This window comes from Contarinia nasturtii, unplaced genomic scaffold, assembly GCF_009176525.2.
Source record: "Contarinia nasturtii isolate CC-2019 unplaced genomic scaffold, AAFC_CNas_1.1 Cnas_scaffold_4311, whole genome shotgun sequence".
NCBI classification, from domain to species: domain Eukaryota; kingdom Metazoa; phylum Arthropoda; class Insecta; order Diptera; family Cecidomyiidae; genus Contarinia; species Contarinia nasturtii.
Genome location: NW_022201606.1, coordinates 3,139,364 through 3,153,000, shown reverse-complemented (window position 1 = coordinate 3,153,000; position 13,637 = coordinate 3,139,364). Strand labels below are relative to the sequence as shown.

General features: G+C 34.1%; 1 protein-coding gene across 1 annotated transcript; it reads left to right on the top strand.

Annotated features, from left to right (window-relative positions):
* The first annotated feature begins 11,221 nt into the window (after positions 1-11,221).
* On the top strand, positions 11,222-13,635 carry LOC116350942. Its single transcript, XM_031782951.1, has 3 exons — positions 11,222-11,507; positions 13,337-13,513; positions 13,592-13,635. Exons 1-3 carry the CDS (start codon positions 11,480-11,482, stop codon positions 13,633-13,635), a joined length of 249 nt encoding a protein of 82 aa, XP_031638811.1. The 5' UTR covers positions 11,222-11,479.
* The last annotated feature ends 2 nt before the right edge of the window (positions 13,636-13,637 follow it).

Genomic DNA, 13,637 nt, shown 5'->3' with positions numbered 1-13,637 from the left:
CAAAGGAATCCATCTATAATAAATATTTGGTGAATTTCGGTTCGAAATCGATTTTACATTGCATCGAATCTTATCAATTTCGAGCAATTCGATTGGAAACCACTGAACCTCCAACTTCGTTTATATGAATTGGCTCGTGAATTGGGGAATTTGTGTTCAACCGCATGAAAACCAATTCGTATCAAGATACCTCATCTACATTGCGTATGTATAAATATGTGTATCTAACATTTAACGAGCTTATTGAACAAAACATAGAAATTTTAATTTGAATGCGTTTGTACGAACATTGAAGATTCATTCACAAAAATAACAAAAATGACAATTTATCGTTCAAATATCGATGAGGCTATTGCAATTTATTTGTAAACACAAGAATTCCACTTCGATTTGAATCGAGTAAAATAAATTGTTGACCAGATCCAGTTGGTCGGGTGGAGTGAATGAGCAAGTGTGTGTGGTTTACCAGTTGAAATTTGTTTGAAATATTTTAAACGGCATGCTTGCCAAACCAAATCGATAGAAGATGCCTAAAGTTTTTGGGAGAAAAATTGGTTTTAACAATAATGTCAATAAATTTTTCATTAGGTAAACTTTCACAGAACATAAATTTAGCCACACAATCAGCAGCAGACGTCGAAAGAATCTCCAAACTAGCACCTATACATCAGTGTTGAACATTTGATTTTAATTAAAACTAATCGTCTTTTCTTTTTTTTAAATAAAAAGAGTCGAGCACCGACGGATGCAAACTCTCGTTGTTCAGTCAAAATGGCAAAAGGAAGCACATTAAGGGAAAACGTGTATTCGGTCTATTGAAATGCATCGCATCCATGAATTCATGAATGCGATCGAATTTTGTAGTTTTCAACACTAAACAATGCTGTGCATTTTACATGGAAAGTTTTAAACAAAAAGCGCAAAGTTTCTTTCTTACCATTTTCTCTTCTAGTCGAAATTCATCAACAACAAATGCTTATTATAGCAACATCGTATGATGCGATAACCATGTAATTCGCACGTGTAGCACACTCATGATGCGGGATGAGTTTCGTATTTTCCAAGCTAGTTAAAATGTCGGTTGGTAGCTACCATACACGTTTTACTTATTGACGTCTTTAATACGTTCAACATCTTTTATTTTGTCGTTTTGTTGCTATTTGCAGTACACTACTCGTATTACAATTGTTTATTCTTATTTCTTTTTTTGCTTCACTTGCAGCAGCATTTATTCTCTCTCATTCGCATATTTCCCTGCTAGTCTTTTACATTCTCCGACACATGCTTTCATTTTGCCAAGTAATTTTTCCACTTGTTTTTATTTTTCTTCCCTCGTTGCCTCATTGCCTGCCTTTGTTACACTACATGATATCGCATTCTGCTTTAATATTTTCCTCGTTGTTTCAAAATAATTTCATTGGAAAATGTAACGTGCGTTCAACACATTGTAGCTACTGCCAGTTTTTTGCTCATTTTGCTACACATTAACCCGTCTAATTTGCGCTGCTGCTAAGTTATATTATATTCTGCATTCCATCAAACAGGATGGAATGTCCGCTTATTAGTAGTGCTATTGCCTTCAAACACTGATGGTGCTATGAGTATTACATATTAATAGAACACGGGTGCACTTGCAAATTAAGTAGATATCGAAGTCAGCCGAATTGTATTCCATCGATATTACAATCGGTTTTAGCAGTTAGATTGAGGTTCAAGTGTTTGCCATTCCTAAACTAAATAAACAGTACTTTGAATTACATTAACGAATATCCCTTATGTGATTACGTCGCTCAATTTTAGCATCGTTTTGATCTACATCCATCCCAAATGGCATGCAATTTCATTGCTGAGTCAGAAAACCGAAAATATCTCGTAATTGATTACATTTGGTATTTCGTGACTTTAAAATATCGTCGCAATTTGCAAGTGCTTTGCAATTGAAAATTGATTTTAAAATGGAACGAAAAGAAAAGTCATACCTGAAACTCTCCAGCCCCCTCTCTCTATCTCTGCATATGTGTGTTTTGCCATCTCGATGAATGCCGAGAATATATTGAATAGCTCGAGAGAAAAAAGGTCAATCCATTCCTTTCAACAAAGAGCAAGGAAATTACTCTTGATTATTGCACTTGCACTTACTTTTTTGTGTTATTTGTTGATTCCAACCGGTCGAAAACACATGTTACGATGTAGCAGCGCTTCAGTGACCCAGGCAAAGTTCTTTAACCAAACATTTTCCCTCAATTTATTTTGTCGGTGAGTGCCAACAAGAAAATGTACAGATTCATTCTGCTTTATGGAAGCATTGTCATCGTATGAACATCACATGAATTTGAAAACGGTTGCAATCTCATTTGATTTATCGTTATTTGTACTTTTTATTCGTATGCAGACAGCATCGCACGAAATATCCAATTTGAATATTTGATGGCCGCTGAAAATGCTGAGCGGCAAGAAAATTTACGACAACTGAATGGATTGAAAATGAACCAACCATGGGCGAGAAAAAAAACTAGTCACTATATACATTTTGCGTGGGATTTACCGAATGAACAAACCATGGACGAAAAGCCATCGGAATTCCGATCCGAAAAAAAAATGCTGCATCGTACCCGACTTTGATTGATTTTATTTAGATTTACCTGTAATTTGAAGTTTTTTCATCGCATGATTTCGTTACACTTTTTTTGTTGGTGCAAACAACGCTGTTGGTGCTAACAATTACACGGGAATCTTTCCATTTCAATGTGGATTTAAAAAAAAATGAACATCAACCCAATCGATTTTTTTTTCTTTCGTTGAACAAGTCCGGTTGTGAAATAAATAGGTGGATATAAACGTCAAAAATGGCCAACTGTAAATAAAATCCAACAAAATTCTGCGAAGCCCCGTAAAGAAGAGATAATTTTTAACGACCCCGAGTTACTTTTTTCAGATCAAGTGCGGCTAATATTGTGAGCAAATATTCGCATCGAGCTGGAATTTTATGGTTTAAATACCTCCATGTTTGTGCGGAGTATTAAAAACACGGACATATTGGTCACATCCAAAAATAAGCAGAAAGCAGCTGTTTAATCTTTACAAAAATTGTGCAATATAAATGACGTGAAGTGTGCGTAAAATAATTATGTCTATGCTGTTAATTTCAAACGAACGAACGTGCTGTCAAATGCAAACTTATAAGATTTACTCATAACACTGGTCCAATCTTTTGATGTTTCGTCCAGCATTTACCAGTTCCTACGAAAATTAGTGACATATGGTAGCGTCTCTATCTTACACGTCCTGTATGTTTTATTAGTTTTTCGAAGCGTATAAGGGTATCTGTAAGCGTATTTCTTGCATCAAAGCTTCATTGAGCAAATTAGCTATTGAAATTGTGCTGCTATAAAGGTTTCGAAAGTGAGAAAACATCCATATGGTATGATTACGTTTTTTTTATTAGCCAATCAAAACCAATCATTTTGAAGGAATCAAGATCCATCCTACATGTCATGTCAAACAAATGGTGTTCGCCATAAAGAGATTTTTATTTAGCTTTTAGTTATGAAATCGATTTGAAATCATCAGACATGGAATTTATTGGTGACGAAAAAGCTAATAAAACCGCACGGAGAGGGGTTAAATTCAATAAAAAATTAAATCATATCAAACGCCGCGTTGGTTTTGTTGATCTTATGTCATATGTGACGATATTAAACGTGAAAAAAAATCATTGCAAGAAAAATACACACATTTTTTTCCACCTTTAAACGATGCGGAAAAAAAGTGGTAAGCCAATAAGTACTGTTTCCTCAAATTGTGTGTAGATTATCTCGAACGGGTGCCACCCTTAGCTATCCTTCACAATTGACATTTTTGTTTGCATGTTTTTTTTAACTCTCGTTTTGAACGACCAAAAAAATGTTGCTTCATATGAGTGATGCGGTTATAAACTTTATCGCTTAACCGACATATTGGATTTATTGTGATGGATTTTATTTAGTCGACGTTTTTTTTTTTTGAAGCATGACAACGTTTAATTTTTTCTGTTGAGCTTGATTTTGAGATCTAAATGCGCGCGAAATTTATGTACGTTTGTATCGCACCAAAGTATATTACGCGATCTGAGTTTAATATGTATCTGTCTACATAAAATTGCAAATTACACGGGCACTGAATCCGAGCGACAGAAATGTAATAAATGCAATTCAAATATTGATATTTTATCGCTCGAGGTTTTCAAATTACATAGCATTTCGCTATGGCGGAAGCCAATAAATGCATGCATAAAATTTAATCTACAGATTGAAAGCATTCGGTGTCAGAATTGAGCTAACCCATTTCAATCATAACGAAATTCCGTCAAATCGAGAGAAAGGCGCGCATGGGAAGGGAGAGAAAGAGAGAAATGAAACGAACAAGCATTTATAAATCTGGCTTAAGGGGACATTTTATTTGAACATTTGCTGTTGTGTGCGTGTGTGCACCGCGGCTACTATACCGCGGCTAGTCATTATTTTCAATACACACATACACTTCATAAACCACCCCAGCTATTCACATTGGTATTAAAATCATTCACAGACATAAATAAAAATCGTTTGCGATTTCTTGCATAAATACATTTAAGGAAAAGTGAAGAAAAAACAGTCTGCTGTTCTCAAACGATACAAAAACACTAAAAATACTTACTCTTTTGCAAACAAACGAAAAGATTCTGATGCATAAAATTGTCAGCTCTCATGGATTATAAATTCAATGCTTCTATCAATACATTCGAGTGCGAAATTCCGACATAGTAGACTTGTGCACTTGCTCATTTTCCCTTTAGCTCTATCCTTTGACACTTCGGCAGCTTTTTTTATCTTTGATCGAATACGTTCGTCGATATGAACTACACTCATATAAAAAGTGATTGCTTTGTGTCTTGTCAAAGGCAAGTGTTTGTCTATTTTCTTTATGTAAGGATGCTGTAGTTTATTGATAGAAGACGATCGTACAAATTTTCTCGCTGGTTCCATTTAGAACAGAACCATCGCGGAACATCAAACGCTTCTGTTAAATAAATAAACAAGCTTTGGATGCGCTTTTAAAGAAATATTTCGCGCTTCGGTCTGTTGTCAGTGCAAAAAGTAAATACAATTTATGTACAGAAAAGGGAAATCTCTGTAGCTTAAAAATTATTAAAATATGTCATAAAGAGCATTCAACAAAGATGTTTGAAAAATGCATTACAACATTTGTCAAAAATTATTGTGTACAACAGCATTGCATAAAATAAAATGACTAAGCTACATGGAACAATTTTCCTAGTTCTTGAACAATTTATAGTTTGAAATGAGCACATGTTTGGAGTCGTTGTTCTATGATCACGTTTCCTCGTTTCGCGAATATATCCAAAATATTAAGAGATGACGGCATAACGCTTCGAAGAGAGTTCAATCAACAAATTCAATCATAGTTTCACAAACTTGAAATCATTATTTACTTTCAGTAATTTTTACTTTAAGCGTAAAATTTGAACATACGTCACTTGTATTCTCGCTCTATACAAGCACGATATAGTTATTGATTGACATCAAAAGATAAACTTTTGAAATATTTTACTGCTTTACAGTAATCCTTAAAGTTCTGCATTTTCATATGTTTCAGATAATCACTTAATTAAAGTGAAACTGTTATAAATCTGATGGATTCTCACACAATCAGGGACTTATGGTTCTTCTAAAGAAACCGAAATAAAAACACGGCGTTTGTTGCGAAACTTATAAAAAGTTTTCCTTTATGAAAAAGACGTAATCCCTCGTCGCAAAAATCTGAAAAAAAACACATGATTTCATGGATGGAAATAAAGTTCAATCGCATTATTACTGCAAAATAATTTTTCCGATTGAAAAATATTGTATTTTGTACTAAATTTGAAATAAAATCATAATGAGAGGAAATATCTTAAAAAGTTCAATTTTGCTTCTAGTTTGGTTGTGGTAGCGTTAAAGAATTGAGACAAAACCAGTTTATTTCATGTTATTAATTTATTTCAAAGTTCCACTTGTTTTGATGAATTCAAATTTCATTAAACGGCGACATTCAACATTGTCGACATTATGTTGAAATTCCTATCTGTGTGATGTGTGTGTAATTGATTGATGTTGATTTTTGCTTTATGAAATATAAATCGATTTGGAACCTAAGATGTGAAGCACCCGACTTACCATAAAAGGAAATAAAGGTTTGAAGACGTAAAAGAATTCAATTTTGCGATGCGAGCTTACGCTTTTTTTCACGTAAATATACCAAAATCCGGCAAGCATATTTTTAAAGTATATAAAACCATTGATTCATAATCGTGTTTCGTTCATCGTAACGGCGTTGTCACGGAGCATGAGAAAAAATTCACTCATCATCATTCACATATGATTTACTCTAGGAAAAATGGTGTAATCGGATTTGTTTCCGCTGTGTACGCTCCTACATTCGTTTTACGCAATGGCATTATGTTTTTATCTTGGAGACAGTCTTCATCTGCTACCAGATTTCCGAGAATTTCTACTAAAACATAAAGTATTTCTTTTTTGCCGTTATCAAGCAGTCATTTTGGATGCGAAAAGCTACTCAACTATCCACTTCACGGTGACTTAAAAACAACAGATTTTTTTTTCTTCCATCATTTTTCACATTTTATCCCTGAGAAAACCCAGAAAAGTATCAAAATGTTCGATGAAAGTCACATGATAGCAATGAATATACAAGACAAAAATGATTGAATGTATTTTGCTGTCTCGTCACGCTCGGCTGAAGTTAGATTCGGAGCAAAATACTTATCGGTGTAGAAAAGAGTCAAATGGAAAATGCAATAAATTGTGCAGATGTGCTGCTAATTCAATCGAACTGTAATCGGAAAAGCGGTGATTTTCCACAAATTAAAATGATGTGACCAACAAGTGCACTGGAATTTTATGACAACAGTGAAGAAAACCGACGTGAAAATGGAGAGAACACGCTAAGAACTACTAATTCGATTGATGTCCAGAAGGATTTGGACTTTTAGTGCTTCTTCAAAATGCGTTGAAGAAAATCATGAAAATACGATGACAATTGAATCAATGATCGAACACGATGAGAGAACGATAACGAATTGCATGCCAAACAGAAGAAAAAAAAATACAATCTTCGAAGCTTCAAGCAATTGTCGATTTCTATCTCTTGAATAACAGGATTTTGCAATTTATTCGCTTCAGTTGATGTTTTCTTCGAAATACAATTTTCTATCATGAAAACGTATTTTCCAATGGGCATTCGAATAAGTGGAATGCAATTTTAGAAACGGTTTTACAATTTAAAAGAAAAAAATGAAATGGAACGAAGAGTCCCGTCGCATACATACAAATGCACGCAGCCACCATAAACAATCGCAATCGCAATAGTCGTAAGAGGCGAATCGAACCCGATTTGATGGGGAAAAATATTGTTGAGCATGAAAACGAAATTGATACCTTGAGTATTGTCACTAATACGATTGATGGCTTTTCTCATTTCACTGAAAGCCTGGCGTTGACAATGTCTCGACGATCAAAAAGCATTAAGTCGATCGAAGTAGTTTGTGCGCTTTATTGATGCTGACATTCAACACAACCAGAGTATACTACACTATGAATAGAATGCCAATGCAACGATACAAGACAATGCTATTTTCAACAGCAACAGTGACCGAAATCTTTCGATTGTTTACCTTTTCGAACCGTCAGTCGTTTTCTTTAGCCACAAACATTTAAGTATTCTGTTGTGACTTGTTTCCTTCTTCTCAATTGATGATATTTGTATTTGTTTATCGCATTTGACACAATTCTCGCAAACCACTTTTCAAAGTTTGATTTGAGCACGATTCCATGCACAAGAGTAAATAGAATTGTGTGGTCGAACCGTTAGAGCTGTAGCTGTGTTTGTGTGTGTGTTTGTATCAATCGAAGCGTTTGAACATATAAATTTTTTAAGTACGTATAGTTAGAGCGAGCAATCATATTGAGAATACAATGAGCGTACGTTTGTCATGTTTTTTCTGGTAGTATACTCTGTTTGTCATCGTTTTTCTCGATAAATTATAAAGATCTAGCGAAAAAAAATGTCTATTCGTTCGTTGTGTCCGTGTGTTAGTTTGATGGCATTTCAAAACGAAATTGAATTTCGAACGATGAAAAAGGAAAACAGATGAAAGGCTCGCCGATTATAGCATAGTTTCAATTCTAAAACCAATTTCACCGTAAGAGGATTAAAATTTTAGATATACAGTATACACACATGGTAAAATACACATTTGAAAATCGCTTGAAAATAGCTGTTGCGAAATTCGGAAAATATTGGATTGGTGATTGCATATTCATTGATGGGTAAACACAGTGAGTTTTGTTGGTTGGATGTGCACAAACGTTGAGAACATAGAGAGAGAGATGACGGTTGAATAAGAGGCGCACACGAAAATTAAACCGTTTTCCATTTGCCACACATTGTTTGCATTTGACCAAGAAATTAGTTTCCCATTGAATGGAAAGCATTCGTTCGACTTCATTTCAAGATTCGTTCTGCACTTGGATGCCATTGCGTTTCACACTACGTTTATTGACATCACATTTTATTGATGTTTCCAAACTAGTCGCCACTGGTGATGTTGTTGCTGCTGCTGCTGCTGCTGCTGCTGCTGCTGCTGCTGAATGAATGCCTTTACCTAATCCGATAAGAACTTTGGTGCGGTGGACGGTCATTGGAAAAGTGCACAACACATAATGTGTTCGGTAAACAATTTTCGCAGATTATCTGAACGACTTTTTTCTAATGCGTTTAACGTCGCCAGTTCGTTGTTTGAGAGACCGATTTTTCTTGTGTTGTTTTGCTGCTAGTTTGTAACAAATTTAAACTCTATAATTTACCGGTATATAGATTAGATACGAACAATTCACGAAAATCACCAATCAAGCAGTACATTGTTTGCCAAACAAACATCTAGACCAATGGATGTGGTAGACATTGACTGAATTCAAACAATTTCAATTGAACGGAAAATACATAGATTCACCAAAAAAGAAAACTTGTCGGTGAGCCACAGACTGTGACACCGTGCACAACTTAATTAAATTTAACGCAATGAACAAAAGAAACCTTTTAGCTTTGCACACTTTTGGATTAGTTGAGATTGTTGACATTTCTTTTACCTCAATACTCTTTTTCTTCTCTCTTTTTCATTTGGTTTGAAGAAAATGTTTGCATTAACTTATATTGTCATCATCAGATGCAATAATATGCCGGCTATAGATCGAGACAAAGCAATAATAATTGGCTTGGGGACGGCACAAAATATGATTGTACTTTGATATGAGCGCGACGTTATTCTACCGTATTTCCCTTCTTGTGCGCTTGCTATAACTCTTTTATTTGAAAGATCTTTGAATATATACTTTTCGCCAGTGCAGACATGTTCTTGAAGCGTATTCACGCATTTATCTTAACAATGACGAGTGTACGGTGTGCGGGCAACGATATGATCCATGAACATAATCGAAATTGAATAAAAATGCAACGAAGTGAATAAAATTTAAATGCTGAACCAGTTGTCACATTTTCTGGAATTGTAGATTGTATTTATATTGAATTGTATGCATTATATACATGTTTAAAATGTCGCTGCAGATGAACGTCAATTCCATTCGTTTTTATATTCAAATCAAATATTTCCTTTCCTGTTTCAGTTAAAATCTTGCATTCGAAATTGGATAATGAATTTTATGCAAAACCAACGTCACATCGTGACGAATGTAAATGCAAATATTTCATGAAAATCATTTTTACCGATTGTCATATGAATGCCCTTAACATTTTGATGCGAACACTTTAAGTTAAAACTATTTGGCATTATGTAAGTTGTAAAACTTCTTATGCGGTGGACAACGATTGCATATTTGCAGCGACCCTCTAACGTCAGACGGCGAAAAACGCATTTCATATTCGTATACTGCTATACAAAAGTATGAATATTATTCGCTTGACTTGTTTCATTAATAAGACGATTTTGTAAATACGAACGACGAAGCATTGCAGCGCAAAATGTTTAAACTATTTATTCCACAAATTATAACGAAATTGATAAAACTAAAACATTATTTTCCGGTTGTATGTTTTGTGTGGAGTGTTACAAAATTCTGTGAATATTCAAGGTCTACAACAAAGTGTTTTGACTATGCACCGTACAATTTCTGTGAGACGCAGACTATGACTTATGCATTTACAGTAGGTGGACATGAGTCACTGTGGTATGCAACTGATACACACTTGCACACACACACATACCACATACTCATCGAAAAGGTCTTACGATGTACTCTCTCCGGCAACAATATATCAATTTGAAATCCGGAATGTGATTTATTTGAAAGTGGCATAAACTCAATTAATAACACACAAAGATGAGAGACGATCGCAATGTTTCCTACCATATAACGAATGTCCCACCCTCAAAGGAAATTACGCACGAAATTACACTTGAAGATTACATGTAAATTTCTTCAATCAATTAAAAAATCTGGTGTCGCATACATCAGTATGTGACTAAATCACGTTTCTCGAAATTCAATTCACTGTACGCCACTGTACACAATGAAGGCGATAAGACATTTCGAACGCATACATGCAAATTGCAAAGTCTTACATGAACTCTCTCACATATCACACTATCTGTGTCTCTTTCTCTTTCCCTCTCGCTCTATCACTTGGCTGGTTTACATGTGCGTTTCTTTTTCCATTTGCTTTTGTCTTAAATGTAATGCCGCTTGTCGTACAATTAAGTTTGCGTTCAAAATCTTTTCCATTCAGTTCGTGCAATATATCTGAACAGTGTCTGTCGTCCATTCGGTGTGGTTGTGGGCACACAATGTTTCCAATATTGCACACATGTGTATACGTTGTTGATAATACACATTTTGGGTCTTGTCAATTGGAAATGTGTCATATTCATCGTTGTTATTCGAATTGGTGTGTGTGTGTGTGTTTGCGTTTTGCCATATGTGCTCCTTTTCTGTTTGCGCCAATACGAAATCTTTTATTTCAAGTCCAGACAGCGCGAGGCTTTGAATCCGATCGGTGCATTTTGCGTGACGGACATTTCATTTCGGCAAATCGATACATACAGACGGTGTTTTATTTTACTTTTTCATACATATTTTCAATAGATTTTTATTTCATTCTCTTTTTTTTTTTTTTGGTTTGAAACACAATTTTTATCAGTGTCAGTTTTGATTTAAAACCTTATATATGTTAAAATTTATTGAGAGTGAAAGATAACCAAGACAAATCGATAACAGAATCTCTCTGTTTATTAGAAAATATCAGCTAGCCGCTCAGATTTGGTATCTCTTTGTGAACTGTACAACTGTAACAGTAGAGACATTCTAAGGCAGTCAACCATCCAATCAACTGGAATAAAAACTAAACAACGCACACAAATAAAGTTAAAATGAAGACTGTTATTTGCTTAATTGTCGGTAAGTGGAATGGCTTAATTAACTATATACTTGTTTCCTATTTTTTTTTTTTAACCATTTATTTCGTTATTTGAATGGATGGTTCAATTAATTCTAGTTGCTTTGTCTTTTTCCATTGTTTCTTTTTATATTAAAAAAAAATATTTCAAGTATTGTTAACGGTGGCACTGCTTCATTTGGTTTAGTCCGGTCATAGAACGCAAATCAATATATATATATATATATATATGCATAAATACCAATTATCAATATATATATATATATATATATGCATAAATACCAATTATAACTGCACCACAAATGAGAAAATAGTTAAATATAGTGTTAAACGAAATTCAATCAACTGCTTTGTCAATTATATTATTCTCTTTCGATCGTATTTTCGCATTTATTTAAAAGAGATCCATTTCGATGCCGGGTGAAAGAAGAATACAAGACAGTGTAGACTTCTTGAATCAAAATTGCAACATTTGAATACATCATTTCAAGTTATTGTGTTGTATTTTAAACGAAAATGATATATTCATAATGTGTGAGGCGGAAATTTCGTATTGATTGAACACAACAATTGAATGACAAAATTAAAATCATCAGCATATCAGTTTGGACATATTAGTTTTGAATAAATGTGGAATTTTTCACTGAAATTCTCTCTCTCGAGTGTCTGGATTATTTTGGACACGTCATTGTAAGCACAACAACAGTAACAGTATGCGTTTAGGCAATGGCAACAAACACGATACACAAACTACACAGTATCGCTAATTGAATTTGAATTAATTCCATATGGCGCATGGGTCAAGTTATGCATAAAACATGAAACGCGAGGAATCAATTGTGATGTCAATTTGGCTGAATATTTATATTTATTTTGTGTGCGTCTTTTTCATTACGATATACCGATCGATGCCCACCATTATAAATTGTCGTCACAATAATATTCAATTTGTGTGATTCTTGTGGTGACAGTGATTTTGTTGCACATCTCCTCCATTCAATTTGAATAAAAGCCGAATACATTTTGAACAATACACCAATCGATATTTACATTAAACAAAAAAAAACGAATACTACATTTGGACAATTGACAATAGTTTGTTTCTAAGCAAGTCCATAGACTCTTCCTTTTAACTCAAGGTTAATTATTTTAAATCGAGTTGATTTTTTTTCAGCGCTCTATAAAAAGTTCGCTTTTAGTTTGAGATTATTGTAACAAAACTACGACGTGAACTTAAATTAAACATATACATTGAATCAGCTATGTAATGAAAATGAGTCAAGATTTTAAAATTTATTGTTACATACGTATGATACGGGACTGACGTATGAAATGTACATGTGTTTGATGAACGCATTTGTTTACGGTCGAGTACATCAATTGGCATTCAGTTGTGACTATCACTTGTTTATTCGTTCTTCTTTTAAGTTAGGAATTTCCAATTAATTTCATCCACAAACGAACGCAATCTGAATCGTCAACTGACGACTGTTTAGTCTCTAAGATTAGTTATGATGTCACAATTCGATCTAATTTCAATTTCGTGCGATACGTTTTTTTAGAATTATATTTCTTGCGCTTTATGTTTTGGCAAGTGATTTTCAGGGCGATAAGGTACAATAGCTCGCATTCAAATAAATTGCGATTTATTGCTTAAAAACGTAATATATGATTATGGTTCATTCGACAAATCGAAACACGCGACTTGTTTTTTGTTCGGACTACCACAATTGCGATAATCTCTTTCATTTTCTCTTACAACATTCCACACTATCAGTTTTAAATGAATTAATTTCATCAATTGCTATTTATAAATGTGTCGATATTTCAGCTGTTACATTGGCAACTGTTTATTTGAGCGATGCACAACAACAGGAGACAAATGGTTGTAACACCAACTGCAGCTCTGAATGGAACACCCAAATATGCGCAACAAATGATGAAGGCAAGACCAAACTTTTTCCCAGTGAATGCGTCATGAAATCAGAAAACTGTTTGAAGAAATCAAGTAAATTACATTTCAATTCAATTGTATAACACAAAAATTCTCATAAATTATTTTAATGTTTTAACATTTCAATTGTAGAGTATATCAAAACTGGACCGGCTGAAGGTGGAAGTTGTCCATAAAT